General features: G+C 35.0%; 1 protein-coding gene across 5 annotated transcripts in view; it reads right to left on the minus strand.

Moving 5' to 3' along the window:
• Window positions 1-22,898, minus strand: part of LOC128983219 (NFX1-type zinc finger-containing protein 1-like) — a 125,743-nt gene that overhangs the window by 55,885 nt on the left and 46,960 nt on the right. For 4 of the 5 annotated variants that reach the window (XM_054402435.1, XM_054402433.1, XM_054402434.1 and 1 more), the window contains exons 5-7: window positions 18,149-18,292; window positions 15,823-16,096; window positions 1,809-2,010 (exon numbers count right to left, since the gene is read on the minus strand). In XM_054402435.1, coding sequence (XP_054258410.1) covers window positions 1,809-2,010; window positions 15,823-16,096; window positions 18,149-18,292 — 620 coding nt within the window. Of the gene's footprint in view, window positions 1-1,808; window positions 2,011-15,822; window positions 16,097-18,148; window positions 18,293-20,480; window positions 20,584-22,898 lie in introns of those variants that run through there. The other variant, XM_054402437.1, reaches the window with a different exon arrangement.

The raw sequence follows: 22,898 nt of genomic DNA on the forward strand, positions 1-22,898 counted from the left end.
TTAGCTGTTGTCATAAATGTAAAAGAAATATTAGTGCTGCACCCTGTTGGTAATCCTTGTAACTTTAATGCTATTGAACATCATAGAACAGAACCCACTTGTTTAATTGAAACAGCTGTTAAGATTCATTAATTCCATTTCTCATAAGGTTAACATGGGAAACTCCAGAGCCACTGGGGCGGAGCCCTTTTAAGAATTTCGAAACGGGAAATAGTTTACGTCCGATTCGCATACCTACAGAATTTACACACCAAATTTCATAACGATCGGTGAAGTCGTTCCGGAGGAGTTTGCAGACAAACACTGTGACACGAGAATTTTATATATTAGATATATATATATATATGAATTTGAACGGATGGTGGTTTTGGCCTCTAGGGACCTCAAAACGAAAAAAAAATCGGTCCCGGGTCCAGGTCTTACCATGAGTACTACGGTAATAGCTTATTCCCTATATGGGAAATTCGCTAAAAATGGATTGGAGTGATTGAAATTATGTCAATGTCAGTTTTGAATGTTTTTACTTTGAAGTGAATTTGTAACTTAAAATAAAATTGATTTTGTTAGTGGAAGTTTAATAGAAAGTAAAATAAACATATTCTGTTTGTGATTTTGACTGTGCAATTTTCAATCTGGTGGCAGAAACATGACAACTACAGTTTGAATTGTAACTTAACCTAGAAAATGTGAGGTTATATATAAAGAAAGGCCAAATAGGCTATACCGGGCTACAGTGAAATGTGTTTTGATTTTAAATTAAGTGTTTAATGTGGGATTTTATTTCGAGATAGGCCTAATAGGCCTACTATGTTTTTGTTTGATATTTTCAGTCTGTCAGAGACGAGTGACTTGATCATTTTTATAAATGTACTGAGTGAAGAGGATAGCCCTAGTACCCATAACATTCAAACTTCAGACAGAGATGAGTGCTTATCCAACTTATTACCTATTTTAAAATACCTAATTGCATATTTATGTTTTTAACTTGTGATACAATATGTAGTTTGATATAAGTTTTCTGTTAAATAAATAAATTTATTTTTATAAATTCTGTTTCTTATTTGAATTGAAATTATTCTTAAAGTTACCGTATTAAGTTAGTTAGTTAGGTTGATTATCATGTTAGTGAGGAGGAATTAAAGGCAAGAAAAAATAAAACCTAGGATGAAATTTGTTCAAGCAAAATGCTGCAAAAACTCTGCAAAGACAAAAACTAAGTTGGCCTAACTGTAGAAAAAATATTATTCATTAACTTAAGCATTTAAAACAAAAAATTCCAGTAGGCTAATATTTACATTTGTTTGAACATTACATCTTTCAATTTTATTTGTAGAAAATTTGGCATAGGCCTAGCCTGCAAAACAATGTAAACTTAGCATTTTTAAGTTGTGAATAGCAAGATGCTAAAAATACTACCACAGCATAAACCCTGGGCCTAACCTACTTCACGCGCAACTACTCGACTCAACTCGATACTCGAGTTTTTACTCAAATACTCGACTCGAATTGAAAAATCACTACTCGCCCACCCTATATCATTATAACGTCATCTTTAAGCGCGATCGGGCAAATTGAAAATTCCTGGTAAAATACGAAAATCACGCATAATTCCCGGTTTTCCCGATCGGTGGACACCTTGCGGAAACGTAATCGTCGTTTCCCGAGGTAAACTCATGAGGCAAATTCATGAACATTTTCCACAGCCATGTAGACGCCATCATCGTTTTTGCGGTTGAAAAGTTAGACAAAAGTATGACTTCCAAAGATTTTTTTGCGTGCCTCTTGATATAAGACTAGAGTAGGCCTACCTTTTGCAAGGTTGGCTGCAGCGGTATTTGATGTGTCTATCCTTGCTGACATGACAAAGACTGCGGCAGACATGTCCACAACCTAGCTGCTCCCTACAAGGTTTGCTACAACCTCCTTCCATCACAGCATTGAAGTCTGACGGGCAAACCACACGAGTCAGCTGATCTCTATGAGTCTCACAGCGCAACACCAATGCTGGACCTGCATATAAAAACAACTGATTTACCTAAGTCAGCTAATGACTCAAAAAGTTCTACAAATAGAAGATTAGTTTCTAGATACTAAGTCTGACAAATACAAAAACCTGCTTACAAAACTACTAACTACTACATTGAACTACTGATTAACTGATCTCTTACTTAGAAGCACAATCCTTCACTTATACCTTAGGGATTAAGTTACAGTTTCCTTTAGAAGAGCTTTGATAACCTGACTCAGTATATTCCAAAATACTACTGGTACTCAATAACCACTTTAATCAGATGTCATACATTGATATTAAGATGTGTAGGTATGTGTATGAAAATGACATCAACATGGCAATGGAACAGCAAATAACCGTTAAGTAACAAACGTTTTTGTAATTGAAAAAATTATAACCTATTATAACCTAAAATTATAATGTACCTAAGTGAGGTAGATGTTTAGATCCATTTTTTTACAACTAGGGAATTATTGCTTAGTCAGAAGACAATGATGTCTCCATAATATATTGTTCTTACCAAAAATGATGATGAAAGACGATACAAAGTTTCAATATCACAGACCTATATTTCAGACAAGAAACGAAGAACCTCCATGAAAAAGTTTCATCTAAAGCTATTACCTATGAGAGTTAATTTATTTTTAAATAGCTCCTGTGATACTTCAGAACTGCTTGATTTCAAGCAATGGTGGGATTAGTATACAGGGTGGCTAAAAAGTAACTAGCACCTCACCCCCTAACTTTTTAACTGTTTCAGAAATAACAAATATGAAATCAGTTTGCGGCAACCTTCTTACATATGAGAGACTACAATAATGATTGTTGATTTTAAGCAATTTTCAGCAAGCGCAGAGCAGACATATGCCAGATGTGAGGTTAGCAGAAGCAGACTACTGTAACTTGTCAGTGCAAGCGGGTAGCTTGACCTTTGAGTAAAAATTTAAAACATATGTTTTCAGAAAAAGCACTTTATAATTGTTTTAATTTTTTTTACAAAATGTTTTTTATTTTTTTTATTTTATTGACATTTGAAGTTTCATAAAATAAATGTCCATGGTAATGCAATATCTTTGGTGGTTTTTAGCGAATTTCCCTATTACCGTAGGTGGCATGGTAAGACCTAGGCCCGGTGGTACAGGTAAAACTCACCTAAGAAAACATAAAAACTGGTCCATTCATGAAACTTGCAGGAAACATAGTACTTACCATTAGGTTTCGAAATCTGAAGAGTCCCTAGTGATTGTGGGGGTGGAAGTGCCATTTTATGGGGGTTAAAGATTATGGGGGTAGTGATTTTGAGAGAACATTTTTATTTATGGCATCCAAGCAAGTGGGGTGTCATTTTCTATGTTTTTAGGATGCAGAATCGGGAAAAAACATAATAAAATCAATACAACCAACAGTTTATAAGAAAAAGACAAATTTATTCACAAAAAATTAAATATGACAAATTAATTAAGGTAAAATAATCCAGTTAATACCAATCATAACAAAATTGATCATGAGTCTGAGTCATATGTTAAAGTCGTGAGGAAAATTAACCAAGAAACTGGTAGTTACGCCTCTTTAACCTTCCAGAGGTTGCATCACGGAAGTAACTTCCAGGACTGTTTTATTTTTCGCGATTATATTATTTTGAGTGGTGTCGGCAGTGTGAGTGTCACTGTAGGTACCTCACGCACCTCATTCCTAGAATAGAGTGAAGGTCAAAACTCACCCCTACTATTTTATATTTGTTAATTTTGTACAGCCTGGAGGCAACTTCCGTGATGAGACTTCTAGTTAAGTGTGTGCATTGATTATTGCATGTAAACAATTACTGTAAATAATTTTTTTTTACGATTCATGTCATTATTTAGTAAATATATAGTTTTTACTAGATGACAGAAGAAGTTAAATGTTGAATTGCAACACTATTAGCCATGCTGAAAGGGAGATTCACGAACAACATATGTACAGAGCCATTTAGTATTAAGATACCCATTATGTTAAATTACTTAAAACATCAGGTATTGAGAGTGTTATCAATTAAAACCACATTAGGCCTATAGGACATTGTGGTAAAATTATTCTTGAATATATTCTTGTAAAAGATTTCTGCATATACTTTTATGTTAGAACATTTGATAGAATAATAGTGTAATTTTATATTTATAAAATCTAAATTAAATTATTATACATTTAAGAGTTTACTAAACATATTTTTGATGTTTAAAATTAAAAATAAAACTTAATTTGTGCACTAAAATATAAATTTTACTTCATAAATGTTTGTTTTTATTGACCTGAAAGTAACCTCCGGGTGCGCCCTCTCCTGATTTGAAAACCAATGCGCCCTCTGAAAGGTTAACCACCACGTGTCATATTGTTCATCAGCAACTGATGCATAATCACCATCCATGGAATCGTCAGGGTCTCTAACTCGTTCTTCTTCATCCTCGTCTTGACTTGACACTGACAGCTTAGGAGTTGGGTTTTTAGAGTTTGTACATGCCCCTTCTTCACAAAATCACCATCAAGATGAACATTATTAATCCCACTAAATTACACACAGGAACATTGTGATGTTGAGCAGCCACTTTAACACGAACAAGATACTAATTTTAGTATTCTCTCTGGAGTTGGTTCAGTAGTTGTTCTGATTGGTTGCAAGTAGTTATTGTGTCTAGCCCAACCCCACTTTTATGGAAACAGCTTATTTCCTAGCCAGAGTTAGGATAACCTAATAATAAGTACTATGTTTCCTGCAAGTTTCATGAACTGATCAATTTTTATGTTTTCTACTAGTCTTTTAGTATAATTTTACCTGTACTACAGGACCCATTTACTTCATTTTGATGTCCCCAGAGGCCAAAAACACTATTCGTTCAAATTTGTATATATTATGTAAATATATATATATATATATGTCCATCCAGACGATAGCTTGAATAATTTTTGTCACATTTTGATGAAATTTGGTTTAAAGGTGTAAGGCGGGATAAACTTGAAGGAGTTCATGAACCAGCATGATCGGACCATGGGAACGGGGTTTTACGGGGGGTTTTATGGGGTAAAAATTGGTTTTTCTCGTTTTTGACCCTCAAAAAACCAAATTTTCCAAATTCTCTCTAGACCTTTTTAAAGAGCTTAAAAAACAAATAATTTAATATATAAAAGTATTTTTGTACGGTTATTAGTAACAGAGAAGATTAAAAAAAATTGTAAATTTAAAATTCCAACGTTATTCTTATGGAGAGAATTGTAGAATGTAGTTTGCTTGTTTATGGATATATTTTGATAAAACTTGGCAAAATTATTTATTTTATACTTAGCTATTAATATTTTACTTAAAAAAAAACACACTTTATTAGTTTCCATGTAGTAGCAAACCTAGGTAGTTGTTAAACCTAATGTTATTTAAATATATTTAATTGAAAATCAATTCAGACAAATAGAATTTTGCTTAGTCGGCAGGTTTGCTGCGACGGGGGTATTTATTAATATAGTATCATAGACTAAGCAACACAAGTAGACTTCTCATCCCATTGTAAATTTTGAAGCTTGTTTTTTGCGTCTAGTTCATGTACGTCCACACTGATCGCTAGTGTAGACAACATTTTGTTTCTATTATTTTAGGGTTATTTTCATGATTTGTGCTTTACTATTTGGTTATATAACTAGGAGACCAGTTATTGTTTATGATTATATCGTTTTATTAGGTTAAACGAGGTTTTAAATTACTGCAATAACAAGAAACAAATTGTAAACAAAACATAACCTCTATAGGCTAGTTGGACGTACAGAACTAACAATAAAATTGGCTTCAGCTGTTCCATTAGGATGACTAATCTACTAAGGGAGTATGTTTTATCTATGATAGTATCTTTTATGGAAAACCACAAAATTCTGTAACAACCATAGCAAACATAAAAATGAATATTTAAAATAGTTTATGTTATTTTTATAAATATGTTTTGCTGTAAATACATTTAGTTTTAGGGCCATTTTGCAATCAACAGCTTATCAAGCCTTTGGTAAATTTGGTCTTTCTAAAAAAAATCATAAACCCAACAAAATTTTTAAAAAAGTTAAAAAATCTCTATAAGTTTGTATAACTCCAAACAAAAGTTCCCGATATGTGAAATACCTTTGGTGGCGAGAGGTAAGCGTAAGCCCCTCAGGGAGGATGTGGGCCCTTGTGGCTGCCCTTCCCTCAAGACCGCTGTGAGTCAGTTAATCTGTACTGTGTCCTTTAGTCACAGCCTACATGGGGTACCACTGTTATCACTAAAGGCAGCGGATCTATGTTGGAAGAGTAAATGTCTGCCCTAGGGTCGGGGAGCAGCGACACTAGTATGACCTGAGGCCGAGGTGATGGACACCGGTTCGGGCTCAGTGTCAATGAGCAGCAGGCGGAGTGAATGGATCACGGTAAAGCTGCTGCACTGCCCTCCACTTTTGGTATGTGTGCAGCAGTGCTGGAGTAGGCATTGATGGGCGGAATGTATGGAACATGGAACGGTCTTCAAACTGCTAACTTGGTATGTTTCAGAAGCAACAAGAAGTGTCTGGTAATAAAACGACAGAAACCACCCTAGGTGGGTCAGCGCCTAGGCGTGAATCCCACCCTCCATCATGGAGGGCTTGCCCATGGATTCTGGGGAGGGCAAATTAACAGGCAATGTTTTGGAGAAGATGGTGGAGGGGGGGGGCGAAGAGGCTTTTGCCGGGAGCTCCCTCACAGTGAGATCTCCACCAAACTGCAGTAACGACATTCTAATGCTTGAGGAAGCACACAGGGCTGTGGGGGATTGTGTGGCTGACTCAAGTTATTATTCTAATCCAACCCTGGGCTCTATCTCTGAGGTGGCAACACCGGATCTGAGCATAAAGACCCAGGAATGTGCAACTGTTCCAGATCAGGAGAGAAGACAACCACAGCCACCTTTACCCTCCAGTGTGTAGAGGACACAGGTTAGGGCAAGGAAGGAGGCCGAGGGTACGTGGCTTTCAAAAGCTGCGTACAAGAAATCCAAGGGGTATGGCAACATGCCCAAGAGGAAAAGGCAGACTGAAACTCCTAGTCCTGCTGGATAAGGGGCTTTCGGTATTTCTCCAATGTGAAGAGTTTCAGGTCGAGTGTGATTGTGGGGGATCATAAAGATCTCCTGCGTACCACCAAGGTCCTTTTTCATATCGAATGGATCCTGGCCAAGAAGGATCCTAAAGATATCTTTGAGTTTGTTCAGAAGCTGAACCCTGTCAACCAGGGACTGGAGAGTGGTCAGTTGCAGGCGAGAGAAGGAATCCATGTGTGTAGCCCCTGAGCTGTTGGACATAATGTAAGACTAAATTACTTACGTAATTCCCGTCACAGCTCAATAAAATATACAACAATAATAAAATAATAAAATAAAATACAATAATAAAATAAAATACAAATACAATAATAAATAATAAAATATATAACATTAGCTTCTTTTGATATTGTGAATCTATACACAAATGTTCCTGTCGAAGAAACAATATCCATCGTGCATGACCATCTAAAGAGCTCCTGCCTCCCAACTGATGCAATTAATGAGTTTTTATTACTACTTAAGGAGGTATTAAAACAAAACTACTTCGTATTCGATGGTAAAATGTATCACCAAACTGACGGATTGGCCATGGGTTCTCCCTTATCAGGAATTTTATCCGACATTTATCTAAATCACAAAGAAAATACATGCATCATGTCAAGCACAAATAAATATAGTAGCAAGATTTTATTTTATAGAAGATATGTTGATGACACTATTGTAATATTCAACGGCAATTCAAGGCAGCTACACTTACTCCTTAACTATTTAAATAGTCTGAAACCCAACTTAAAATTCACCCTTGAAATTGAAGATAGCAACAAACTGAATTTTTTAGATTTAACCATCATTAAAAACAACAATAGTTTTAACTTTGACATTTTCCGCAAGCCGACGACTACTGACCAAACAATTCACGCTACATCTTATCACCCATATTCCCAAAAGATGGGTGCTTACAATAGTATGGTTCATAGACTACTCACTGTCCCACTGAACAATGAACATTACCAACGTGAAGTAGCTATTATCAAACATATAGCCTTAGCAAATGGTTTTAAAAGTAATATTGTGGACAGACTAATCCAAAAACATAAAAATAAAAACAATATTACTAGGGACAACATTGCCGAAAAACCAAAATACATATGTGTTGATTATTCTCAGACCATACATGATTGCTTGGGAAAAGAATTCAAGAAAAATAACATAAAGTTGACCTTCAACACTAGCAACAGATTAAAAAATATATTAGCCTCAAAAACTACCGCAAAGGACATACATTGTAAAACTGGCATTTATAAACTGAAATGCGCTGAATGTCCTAGTATGTATGTTGGCCAAACAGGACGAAGTTTCAAAACAAGGTTTAAAGAGCACAGACCAGTTTCCAGCGTAACCAAACAAAAATCCACCTTTGCACAACATTTAATTGACTTCAATCATACAATGGGAAATATTGATGACAGCTTGGAAATTCTACACTCTTGCAGAAAAGGGAAAAAGATGGACACTCTAGAGGAGTATGAAATATACAAAAGTTTTAACAACGTTAACACCCGTGAGACTATATTAAACGAAAAACTACAGTTCAGTTCCCACACCATTTTTAATTCACTCATCAATAACTCCGTCCATCCTACAACAGCTGATCCTTGCCCAATATCTCTTTCTCTCTCACACAACTGATAAGCATAAGCTGGTCTAGTCTGTCCCTTGCTACCTGTGCGGTCGGTCATCTTTGTTAGAACAGGCCTGTTTTTTAAATGTTTAATTGTTTTATGTATTTATTCGTGTCTGTACTGTGTTTATTTATTCTTCTGACGATGTTAACAACTGATCAACTCTACACTATGTACCTGAAGCTGACGATGGTGTTTTAACACCAAAACATGTCCTGAATAGACATATTTTATTGAGCTGTGACGGGAATTACGTAAGTAATTTAGTCTTACAGAGAGGAGGAACACCAAACTCTGGTTCTGGCAATTGACTGCGGGAGTGCCAAGTTCCTGAGGGACAGGGGCTGGAGGAATTTCTTGGGCATAGCTAGGGTTCAGCTCAAGGTGCTTTAAGGCTCCTGATAACGACCATAATACTGCAGGCGAACCTACAGCACAGTGAAGCTGCCACTGCGGTACTCTGTGCGAGTACTGCGGGTGGGGCTTTGGACTTCGCCCTTATCCAGGAACCCTGGGTAAGAGATGGCAAAATAACGAGAATGGGATGTTCAACATTGGTAACGTTTCCTTGGAAAAGATCGAGTTCAATAATCCCAGAAAGGCGGATTGGGATATGTACAGATCAACTCTTAAAGAGCGCATTGAATGTTTTGACACACAGTTCCCTAGGGTCAGAGGTCACCAACACGCTAGACCTTGCCTCCGGGAGCTTAGGTGGGGCCATAGTCTCGTCTTTTGACGAGAGCTGCCCGCTAACGGTGAGGAAGCAAGTTAAAGTGAGTTGGTAGACCACAGAGCTTGCCAGCCTGTAAAAGAGAGCCAGGACTCAGTTCAGGTGGGCAAAGAGGACAAACAGTTGGGAAGGCTACCATAGATTGCTAACCCAATATAATATTGCAGTAAGGAGGGCCAATAGGCTCTCCTGGAAACATTTCTGTAGTAAGCTGGAAAGTGTTAGAGATACATCCAGGAGATGCTGTTCTGAAACGCAATAGTGCGAGAAAATTTGTAACTGCTATTGATGCGCTACCAGTTTTCTGTGTTGTTTCGGTACCGCTACCGGATCTGGGACCGGTTTTTTGCAACCCGGATGCTCCAGCGATGAATCATACATACCTCGTGAGGTCATCTGCCTACGAACGACCCTTACTCGTACCACTGATTAACACCTAGTTATCTACATTCCATCCCTACAATTTTATTATTTTGGTCTGAACATATTTTCCTCAGTCTGTCAGTGTTGTTCGTTGTAATGACATGAGTCAAGATGCCCAGAGCGCCACATTTATCAGAAAGTGAAATTACTATGATTTTAAGTGTAATATGTTTTTTAAGAACGAAGGTGTCAGGTGTATGTCAGGTGTTGTCAGGTAAACAAGTGATACAAAGTTTATCAGAAGGTTTGGGAGTGCGTTTGGAAGTGGATTGGAACAGTGAAGATATGAAACGTTAAACTAAATTTTAAAAGTTCAAAAAGGCCAATGTAATTGTTTTAATCACAAGCGCTTTCGGAAACTGTGTTTCCATCGTCAGGCTGTGTTTAAACTGGTACAAAAAGTAAATATTTACAATAATAAATAAATTAATTTAAAGTAAAGTTAACCCTCCAAGTGTCCATAGTTTAGGCCTTAATGTCCACCTATTTTTGGCGCATTTGCAAGGTTTTATTAAAACGGATCTGAGAAGCTTAAAAAATTGTTAATTCTAATGTTCTATATACCATTTTGTTTGGAAAATCATGGGCTTCAATATTATATATAAAACATAAGGAACATTTAAAAAAAAAAAAATTTTTAGGTAAAAAAAATATAATTTCGAAAATTTTCAAAAAAAAAATAAGTTCACGCTCAATGAAATTGTATAAATTATAGGCCTATAAATATTTGAAAATAGCCACTTTGTTCTAAATTTTATGAGGATTACAAATATATAATAATATAAGGAAGTATATTTGCAAATAAATAAGTTATGGGCAAAAAACTGATTTCAGTACATAGCGTTTAGCTAAGAATGCATAGCCTAACCATAGCTAGGAATCTGGCTGATAATTTACATCAATATCACTACCTACTTCTTCAGGATCATCAACCAGCACTTCAAAACCACTTAAATCTTCTTATAATGCACCACGTATATCACTACTTTTGATTTTTAACACTAAAACAATGATAAACGTAATAAAACACATCAGTCATCGGTCCGGGGGAACCTAGCTGTTTACAAATACACGCACGTCAGCTGTCTGCTACAATATTTTCGGAACTAAAATGAATAGCGCTTAGAGACAGACCTCTGGAGAAAGCTTAGAATATTACGGAAAGAACGATACCTAACTCGATCCAGTTCAATCCGATTCAGTCAGTCATAGAGCCTTCGCCGTAAACGATGTCTGCGTGTCGAAAAATCGACAAGTAACACTACACAAAGTGTGCTGCTTGTCGAATTTTCGTCAAGTAACACTGGGAGGGTTAAAACAGATGATGAAAAGGTTTTTGTAAAAATATATGAAAAAATTATCTTCAGAAATTTGGATATATTACAGTGTTGTTCTTGATGTTATTATTTTAAGTAATTTTGAGTTAATAATTGGGCCATCTTCATTATTTAACAAATAATTTTGGTCTGTTTTTTCTATAAAATAAGATTCCCATGCATTAAGATGTTAAGGTTTTATAATTGGTTTGAAAAGTTTAAGTTTTCCTAAATTGAAAAAATGTCCTGTATTAATACTGTGGCTAGCAAGGGTTGACTTTTCAGTAGGGATGGACAGGTCCCGAAATTTCAGGAAATTTTCCGGAAAAAAATATTCCTGATTTTTGGGACGGGATTACATTTGATTCGGGAATTTTTCGGGACAGGATTTGATTTGATCGTTGGCGATTTTACGACTTAGTGAGTGCCAATAACGCCGCTATCGCAAGAGATGTTCACGCTAGTTCGCAGGAGGCAAAGTCATACCGACGATCACGCCGTGACCGCGAGTAATACCAACGATCACCTTGTGACCGCAGAGTAATACCAACGATCACGAAGATACCGTGGAGTTATACCGAAGATCAGCCCGTGACCACGGAGTTATACCGACCATCATGCTGTGACCGCGCGTCATACCGACGATCATGCTGTGACCGTGAGTCATACCGACGATCACTTAGTGACCACAGTCATACCGACAATTACTTAGTGACCATGGTCATACCGACGATCACCTCGTGACCGCAGTCATACCGACAATCACCTCGTGACCGCGGAGTCATACCGACGATCACCTCGTGACCGCAGTCATACCGACAATCACCTCGTGACCGCGGAGTCATACCGACGATCACCTTGTGACCGCGAGTAATACCAACGATCACCTCGTGACCGCAGTCATACCGACAATCACCTCATGACCGCGGAGTCATACCGACGATCACCTCGTGACCGCGAGTAATACCAACGATCACCTCGTGACCGCAGAGTAATACCAACGATCACGAAGATACCGTGGAGTTATACCGAAGATCAGCCCGTGACCACGGAGTTATACCGACCATCATGCTGTGACCGTGAGTCATACCGACGATCACTTAGTGACCACAGTCATACCGACAATTACTTAGTGACCATGGTCATACCGACGATCACCTCGTGACCGCAGTCATACCGACAATCACCTCGTGACCGCGGAGTCATACCGACGATCACCTCGTGACCGCGAGTAATACCAACGATCACCTCGTGACCGCAGAGTCATACCGACAATTACTTAGTGACCATGGTCATACCGACCATCACCTCGTGACCGCAGTCATACCGACAATCACCTCATGACCGTGGAGTCATACCGACGATCACCTCGTGACCGCGAGTAATACCAACGATCACCTCGTGACCGCAAGTCACAAGTTTCTATACCTGTGAACTTTTGCCCATGTTTTTTTTTTAATAGATCAGTGCCACAAATGGTAAAAATTGATTTTGTTTGTCTTGTTTGGCAACTGCAATACTCAATCTTTTTATGCACATGATAAAATCCCATCCCGTCCCGTCCCGTCCCGAACTAAAAATTCAATCCCGTCCATCCCTACTTTGCAGGTCTTCTGTATTAAAACAATATATTATATATTGGCCTTTTTGAACTTTTTAAATTTAGTTATACATTTCATTATTCATTGCCAAAATCTCCAATATAAGTTAAGTGTAGATATGGTTAATTTCACACACTATTGCATTTCACAACAGCTTTGATTAAACGTACATTTTAATTATTAAAGACCTCTTAGCTAATGTGTGATTTAACTTTTCATTTGTATCTTTAATTATTAAATTAAATTAATTTAAATTATTAAATTATCTAACTATTTAATTATTTGAATTAAAGAGCTTTAATTCAAGCTTTCATTGTTGTTTCTAACTTGTTCCGTCACTAAAATAAAATGCTTTTACAAAAACCATAACAGATTTTTTGTTATTATGAAAAATTCTAAAACTTATAAATATGCACAATAAGTATAGGTTCTAAAAGCTATCAAAATTTCATGACCATTACATCAGTAGTATTTTGCATTAGTAGTTATAACGTGTTAAAGTCTCCCGTTGTTAGAAAAGCGCCGAAAAACCTGTACTTTTTTCATTCAACCCGCTGAAAGTCTGAGTTGAAACTGCATACAAAATTTAAAACCAACACAAATAAACGCAGAAATAAATTTGTAAAAATATAATGTAACTTGTATTTTCCTAAGTCTACTGGTTACGTTGCAATAAAAGCTCAAACTCGAGTATGTATACTTTTTGACTCGACAGTAGTGTGTTAACTGATTAGATAAGACTTGACACTCCTCAATAGATAAAACTGCAAGGTGGCCACCTCAACTCAACTGTGATACATTTGATGTTATTCTACTTGTAAATCTTTTTTTTTTTTTTAAAGAGGTTGGCGGCCTCTTTTAACCTTGCATTTGCCCGTCCACATAGACTAAGCGCCCGTGCGTGGATCGTTAACAGCAAAGCAAGGAGTGAGCCAGTACAGTACAAAGGTGAACTGTACTGATAAAATGTTATCGGCAGTGACCAGGATCCGAACCCACGACATCGCTGCCTAAATTTAAAATTAAAAAAATTAAAATAAAAAATTAAAAAATTAAATTTAAAAAAATTAAAATTAATTAATGGTTTTTTAATTAGCCTAAATTTAATTTTTTAAATTTGAGAGTATTAACCAAACAACCTTTAAGCATTATTTAAAAAAATATATATATATTTTTTTTTAATTACATTAATTATGTTAATTATTAATTATTAATTTAATTATTAATTATTATTAATTATTTATTATTTATTTAATTTATTAATAATTATTTTAATTATTTTTTTAATTATTATTTTTTGTATTACTTATTTATTTTTTAAAATTATTTTTTTAATTAAATTAAATTAAAATTAAAATTAATTAATGGTTTTTTAATTAAATTTAATTTTTTAAATTTGAAAGTATTAACCAAACAACCTTTAAGCATTATTTTTTTTTTTTGCGAATTTCCCATATAGGGAATAAGCTATTACCGTAGGTCTCATGGTAAGACCTAGACCCGGGACCGATTTACTTTTTCGTTTTGAGGTCCCCAGAGGCCAAAAACACCATCCGTTCAAATTCATATATATATATATATATATATATTTATATATGTGTCCGTTAGCGCGATAACTCGAGCAAAATTGATCTGATTTTGATGAAATTTGGTACAAACGTGTAAACCTACATTTATTCGAACGAGTTCGCGAACCAGCATAATCGGACCATGGAATCAGGGGTTTATGGGGGTTTTTATGGGGTAAAAATGGGTTTTTCTCATTTTTGACCCTAAAAACTTTAAATTTCTAAATTTCTCTCTAGACCATTTTGAAGAGCTTAAAAAAAACAAACAATTCAGTATATTGAAGTGTTTTTGAATGTTCATTGACTACGGAGAAAATTAAAAAAATGTTAAATTTAAAATTCATATGTTATTCTTATGGAGAATAAATAAACTGTTTTAGTTTGCTTGTTTATGGATATATTTTTATCAAATTTGGCAATTTGGTTTATTTCATACTAAGCTATCAATATTTCAATTGAAAAAACACACCTCAACATCTTCCCCGTAACAGCAAACCTAACTACTCACTAAAATTAATGTTATTTAAATAGAAAAAAAATCTGAAAATTTATAGGGAATATTTTAGAAGAAATCAAGCCGGGTAAATGGAAATCCGCTTAGTATGCAGGTTTGCTGCGACGGGGGTATTTTATTAATAGCGGTATTATTATACACACAGGATTAAAACATTCAGGGCTGGCTGAAAAATAACATGCACACCCCTTAAATGTTTTACTTTTTGAGATATTTTGAATTGTGGCAAACTTTTGAGATAAGGGGGCTACAATAATGATGTTCAATAAAAAAAATTACCATTAAGGGTAGTGGGAGAAGGGTAGCTTAAAATGTTCAAATAGGAAGTATAGCAGACTTTCATTCATTGTACAGGTCTCAATGAAAATAAACAATTGACATTAAGAAAATAAAAATTGTACCACCAATAACAAAATGGGGAACTAAAATGATTCACACTAAAATGGACAGAGATTACTCATAGGTAACAGCAATAACAATGAGAATTTTCCAGGGACTGTTTACTAAAACCACAGAGATGTTAGTAGCAATGATATAAACTAAAAAAAGTTGCCTTGAATAGAATCAAGAATTCACTTATTATTCTACTGTTATAACTTTTGTCACAGTAAATATTCATTTCCAGTGTTCCAGCACACCTGGGGAAACAGGTGATATTGATTGTCCTCAATATTCTTAAAAATAAATAAATAACATGAAAAATAGGTCCAGTCATAATAGAAGTTATCTTTATGGATCATTGTCCTTTAAATAATCATTGATGGAGTAATCCTCCTATACTTAAGATTAAATATAGGACTTCTTTATCTTATCTTATCTAACAGGGGCAAGCCAAGACTATAAAGCACTTCATCCGAAAAGTCGAAAATATCTTTGTAAATGTTTGTGAAGAAAATAAATAAAATTACCAAAAGCATCTTGGTCTACAAATGACTGCTTGATGCGCTGCCACAATGTATTAGAAGATCCTGCGATTAGGCAGTCCATGTTACCGAACACAAAGAGCCCATCCTGAGCTCGAGACAGAGCCACGCACACTCTATTTTCTGTTTTCAGGAATCCAATTCGGTTCTCTGCATTGCTCCTCACCAATGACAACAGGATGATTCTATTCTCCTCTCCTTGGAAATTATCAACTGCAGTAACATGCAAGGCTTGAGGGATATCAAGTCGAGTTTGCTCCTAAAAATACAATTTATTTAGAAATTTGATTACTTAGCAAAAATCTATTTATTTTGCCAACCAAAGAAAATTTATGAAAAGTAAAAGAATGCTTATCTATATATATAAAATCCAATGTATGTTTGTTTGTTTGTTTGTTTGTTTGATTGCCCTTTATGGACTCTGAAACCACTTGATAGATTGTAATGAAACTTTCAGGCATTGTTTAGCATTACAGTAGAGTCCCGCAAACTCGGCACTCGATAACCCGGCAGTCTGGATAACTCGGCCATCACCTGGCTCAGAAAATTGGTGATTTTTTTAGTCTGAGTTAAACATGGACTCAAGCCAGCTCAAGTAAAATCATTCTCAGCTCGTACAAATGGTTTTTTGTACTATATCTGATGACTTGATACTAACTTGTATAAAAATATAAATATAAATAAAAGAGGTAGTTAATAAGCTTAAAAATGGTATTGTTCTTGTTTTTAACCCTAGTTTCCGATAACCCGTTATTTCACAAACTCGGCACCCTTCCAGTCCACATTACGCCGAGTTTGCGGGACTCTACTGTATTTAAGGATGGTTTGTGTGAAGTTTGTTACAGATCCGTCAAAAGGGCTCCGCCCCAGTGGCTCTGAAGTTTCCCATGTTAACCTTATGAGTACTCATATTTAAATGGAATTAAAGAATCTTAACAGCTGGTTCAACTAAACAATTTGATTCTGTGATGTTTAATAGCATTAAAAAGTAAATAGGTTTACCAACAGGGTGCAGCACTATTATTTTTTTTTTATTTATGACAACAACTAATTTTCAACCAAAAGGTGAGTGAGCGTAGCGAACGACCTTCAACCTGGAGGCGAGTTAGCGTAGCGAACGAGCTAACTTGAAGGCAAGTGAGCGCAGCGAACGAGCTCCAACCTAAAGGTGAGTGAGCGTAGCGAACGAACTTCAACCAGGACGTGATTGAGCCATGCGAAAGAGCTTATCTTGAAAATGAACAAGCAATTGACATAAAACCACATTAGGACAGGACGACGTCTGTCGGGCCAGCTAGTCTATATAAAATCCAATGTATGTTTGTTTCTTTGTCCTTTATGGACTCCGAAACCGCTTGACAGATTGTAATGAAACTTTCAGGCATTGTTAAGCATTATTCAAGGATGGTTTGTGTGGAGTTTGGTGCAGATTCGTCAAAAGGGCTCCGCCCCAGTGGCTCTGGAGTTTTCCATGTTAACCTTATGAGTACTCATATTTAAATGGAATTAAAGAACTTTAATTCCAGCTGGTTCAATTTGATTCTGTGATGTTCAATAGCATTAAATGGTTGATATGTTTATCAACAGGGTGCAACACTATTATTTTTTTTAAATTTATGACAACAGCTAATTTGTAACTAAAAGATGAGTGAGCGTAGCAAACAAACTTCAACCTGGAGGCGAGTTAGCGTAGCGAACAAGCCAACCTGAGGCAAGTGAGCGCAGAGAACAAAAAAACAACAACTATAACGAATTTATAACAAATTTTTACAAATTATAAAAAACTTTTATAATAGTTTAATTAATGTAAAGGTGAGTGAGCGTAGTGAACGAACTTCAACCAGGCCGTAATTGAGCCATGCGAACGAGCTCATCTTGAAAATGAACGAGCATTAACATTAAACCACATTAGGACAGGACAACGTCTGTCGGGCCAGCTAGTTAACTACACAATTTTAAAATCTATAGGTACAGTTACTGGTGGGCATGGATAATTTTTTTCTGGAGGAGCAAGCTTCATATCAGGACTTAAAACAATAAATACTTTTGGTGACAGTTTTTAATACTCTAAAAAATTTTATGTTGATTTGATTTTATACCTGGCCAACACCTTCGATTGCATAAACACTTTTCCAAAGGAATAGAAAATGTAAATGGTTGAAAACTATTGCAAATTAATTTTCTTCAACTTAACATACTATTGTAGACATGAGATAGCAAGATTCTGAAGTGAATCATAAACGTTTTTTAGATATTTAACAACAAGATACAATCTCATAAATGAATGGGGATTCCCATGAAGTTGACTTACTTCTTTCAAGAGATACATTTGGCCACTGTAGGTGGTGAGCACAGTTATCTCGTCAGGTTTGTACCCCTGCAGCAGTAGATGTCTGGCAAGTGACATCACCATGCGGGCTTCAAACTTGTTCCTCTTGCTCATTATATCAACCACCTAACAACATAAAACTTAATACATCACGTTTTACCAATTATATTTGTTTACCATGTGTTACTGTGTCATATTTCTCATATATGTTAATCTGTGTTTTATGATTGACAGACAATAGACCAACTATTAACACTTTGTGACTTTTTCCAGCAGGCTTGTTCCGTCTTATTTAGGAATCTTTTTTGTTATCTATACTATGTAATTTTAAGTTTTGGCCAAATTTAGGTTGGTTAAAGGGGGCCGTTTTTGTATATTAACCCAATGCTACTGAAATAATGTCAATCTATCCATATATAAAGCCAAAAGTACCCATGAACTTTTGAGAATACTACAAGTCACACCCCCACAAAACATATACTTAAAATGTTCGTTATGAAGAGAAACCTTGCGCAAAACTATCCATTATTTCATAAATTGCCCTTTAAGGTTGTAATTCCTTTCTAAAGGGGACTTTTCATATACCTAATGTTAAAAATACCTCAGCAGTACTTATTTGTTTGTTATTCTTTCAATTTATTACCTTATAACCAGGTGTGATTATTTGTTTCTTTTACTGAATTTTGTTTATTTCAGGTTAACTTAACCAATCAATAGTTTTATTAATACTTATGACGTCAAACGGGGTGAAGCCCGTGGGTAACAGCTAGTATAATTAATACGCGAACACGAAGTTTGTCGGTGAACTCCTCCGCCATTTCTTAACCGATTTTATCCATTGACATCTTATTGGAAAGAGCGTGTCGCGTAGATTTGCAAACTGGCCTTACATTTTTGAAAAAGTCTCTTGGGCTCTGTCCCAGTGGCTTTGACAGTTCCCATGTTATCCTTATGAAGAACATAATTGCTTACATTTTGATCAGCATCACATCATTAAGGTTAGGTATTTATTTATCAACTAGTGGCTTTAAGGGACATAAGTCCCTAAAAAGCGCAATAATGTAAAACAAATTATTCTAATATTACGTTTATCATTGTTTTAGTGTTAAAAATCAAAAGTAGTGATATACGTGGTGCATTATAAGAAGATTTAAGTGATTTTGAAGGGCTGGTTGATGATCCTGAAGAAGTAGGTAGTGATATTGATGTAAATTATCAGCCAGATTCCTAGCTATGGTTAGGCTATGCATTCTTAGCTAAACGCTATGTACTGAAATCTGTTTTTTGCCCATAACTTATTTATTTGCAAATCTACTTCCTTATATTATTATATATTTGTAATCCTCATAAAATTTAGAACAAAGTGGCTATTTTCAAATATTTATAGGCCTATAATTTATACAATTTCATTGAGCGCAAACTTATTTTTTTTTGAAAATTTTCCAAAATATTTTTTTTTTACCTACCTAAAAAATTTTTTTGAAACAAATGTTCCTTATGTTTTATGTATAATATTGAAGCCCATGATTTTCCAAACAAAATGGTGTATAGAACAGTAGAATTGACATTGTTTTAAGCTTCTCAGATCCGTTTTAATAAAACCTTGCAAATGCGCCAAAAATAGGCGGACATTAAGGCCTAAACTATGGACACTCGGAGGGTTAAGATAGCTTTGGTCTTGTGGTTAATGGTGATAAAAAAAGGCTTCCCTGATTGGAATTTTGGAAATTGTCTTCGTCAAATATGAACAGGCAAATAAAGGTGTGTTGAGGTAAGATTAGTTCTTGGCCAAACCCGCTAAATTAGCATCCATACGCAGTTAATATTTCTAGGTTTATACTCCTTTTGTTAAGGGTTAACAACATTAAGTGTAAAGTAAAGGCATCCCATTGACCAAACTTAACCCTAGATGTTTTTCTGATCAACATAAAACAAACTACAGTTAGTGTAACATTATGTGGTGGCATTCCTCTTAAATGTGCGATTGACGTTACATATTCTATCAAATTAATAATCATCGGCTGATTTTTAACTCTTTAGCGACTTTTTAGGATTCCATTACCCAGTTAACGAAACCAATCACGAAATTACTTTTCATCAGAATTGACATGCATATTTTTGGTTTGTTTAAGAAACGTAAAGCAACGGAAACTACCTCTAGGTTTTACTGTTATATGTGGATGCTCCCTTTATATACCATACATGCTAGGCAATATTATTTTAACCTTTTTTGTTTAGAGCAACAGACAGTATCTGTTTAAAATCTCCAAACAATAGTGTTTTTCCTCCCATTGTAACTTATCATAGTACTTACTTAATTAACAAATATTTATTTCCTTTTCGAACCTATTCCAACTTTATTCCAGGTTATTTTCTAAGAGTAAAACACTACAATAAATCTCAAATTTAAAATTTTGGTAAAATTACTAAGAAAGTGTAGAATAAATCTTGAACATATGTTTTGAAGCTAAAACAAAGCAAAAGTTTTCCATTTAATCTTGAATTGTTGATTATTTATTCAATGTGGTTATTTCATGTTAAACGTTGAAAAATAAACAAACTTGAAAAATTCCACAGTAAAATAATTTATTTTCACATTCTATAACGGAACCAAAAAGTCTTAATTATTATAGGTAACGTTATCCCTGGTTTTATATAGTACATTGCTGAATGTACTGGCAAATAAGTATAATCCAAATGTTAACATTAAGTACTGGCTTGATGATAAATCACGATCAGCTGTATTGAAGTAAAGAAAATTAGCAGAAAATGGCTTCTAATGCTATTCTTATGGAGAACATTTTACGTTATATCTCGTTTTTTGGCAACTTTATGGAAATTCTGCTATTTTTCCCGAGTCCCTGGGGTCAAGACCTTTAATTTAAGACCCCTCCCATTTTTCTGCGACTCACCAGACGTCCAAAATTTTCTGGTAAAGATTTTGTCTTACAGAATTATATATAAGGATTCAACAAAACGCATTGGGTAAATTTACAGATTTTGTTGAAATTAAATATTTACTACTTTAATTTACATTTGTACATACAGAGTACAGTACTGTATTTCTTGAGCAATCATTGAAAGAGCCGATTTTTTTACCATGGAAACATAGGAAAGTCATAGAACGCCACCAAGTAGAAGAAATAGAGATTTAAAAAACCATTTACTTTCGTTATCATCCTATGAACAATGAACGAGGATGTTAGCCGAATTGTTACTACTTTGTAGAAAAACACGGACTTAACTTTATGATGATTGGCAAAGGAAAACTAAATTAAACTGGTACAGCAAGGACATTAAATATATGTTTTCATAAAAGTCAATTGATTTTAAAATAATATGAATACATCCAAGAAACCTTGATAAAAACTTTCATTGAAGGATTCGCATAGTTCCCATTATTATTCATATTTAAGAGAAACGAAAAACCATCTAAACAACATTAGGCCTTTCAATTCTGCATTTTATTTAGGTAAATATATAATTTACGTTATAACAGTAACTAGCCAAATTAATGCCAATTGAAGCAAATAAAATTGTGACAGAGAGGTTATGCAGAAAATCAGGCAGTTCTTAAGTTATGTAAACAAAATGTTATCGCTATAAAAACGAACGAAATTTGTAAACGTACTGGCGACAACGGGTAGCAGCAGACTACATTATCATTGACGAAGATCAACATGGACAACCTAATGTGGCTATAAGTGGGAAAGATTTGTAGAATACCAACACTAAAAAGCCAGCTTTTGAAAAATGATAAAATATTTGCAAGAAATGTTGATTATATGGAACTGTTAGGTACGTAATCCATGAGTTGAGTCTTTTAAACTCATTGGAAATTATTTATTTTATTCGTTTTTAAATTAATAAGTTATTTTTTAAATACTGTAACTACTGAACTTCTTTGCAATTGCTTGATTTCGAGCAACATGTATACTAGTAATAAACAACAATCAACATTTTTTTTAAGGTTAGAAAGTTGGAAAGACAAATCTTTGTTTTTTGTCAACTCTACAATGGTTCTTCCTGGATTAAAATAACAAATTTAAAGGAGTCAACGATTACATTGGATTGTTTTGTAATATTTATATCGTTGACTTTCTCGAATTTCGCATGACAATCTCTAAGGTAAAATCAAAATCTAATCAAAGAACAGTGGTGGAGAGAATGGTCATTGACTGTGTAGGCTTGTTTTTACAATGTATTGGAGTTAATTAAAAATAATAATATTCTTTTAACACGAGTATCATGCTTGTAAAAAAGTAACAAACATCACCGACATTATCCTTATATATAATACGTGAAGGCGATTTCTACGAAACACTACTCCTCCGTTAATAATGGACGGATTTTTACAAACGACGTGTCAAAATAACAGAAGCCTTTAAAGATCCCTCCACAGAGTTGTTTACATTTTGGCCATGTGAATAATACCATAGACAAAAAGAATTAAATATAGACCGTCAGCTGTGCTGCGGTTACCATAGGTTCTGGCGCACACCGCTTGGAGCACCACGGTAGTTACGGCGTACGCGCTACGTAAACTACAGCGGTGTGCGCCGGAACCTATGGTAACCATGGCAACCGCAGCACGGCTGACAGTCTATATTTCATTCTTTTTGTCTATGATAATACTTTTTAATGAAACAGCTGTCCATTTTTAAATTGTATTTCAAACAACACACATTTATTGTGAGTAACTGCTGAATTCTACCAAATAAGTATTTGCAAT

Source organism: Macrosteles quadrilineatus, unplaced genomic scaffold (genome assembly GCF_028750875.1).
Source record: "Macrosteles quadrilineatus isolate MER2022 unplaced genomic scaffold, UCM_ALF_1.0 Scaffold_1__1_contigs__length_201487025, whole genome shotgun sequence".
NCBI classification, from domain to species: Eukaryota; Metazoa; Arthropoda; class Insecta; order Hemiptera; family Cicadellidae; genus Macrosteles; species Macrosteles quadrilineatus.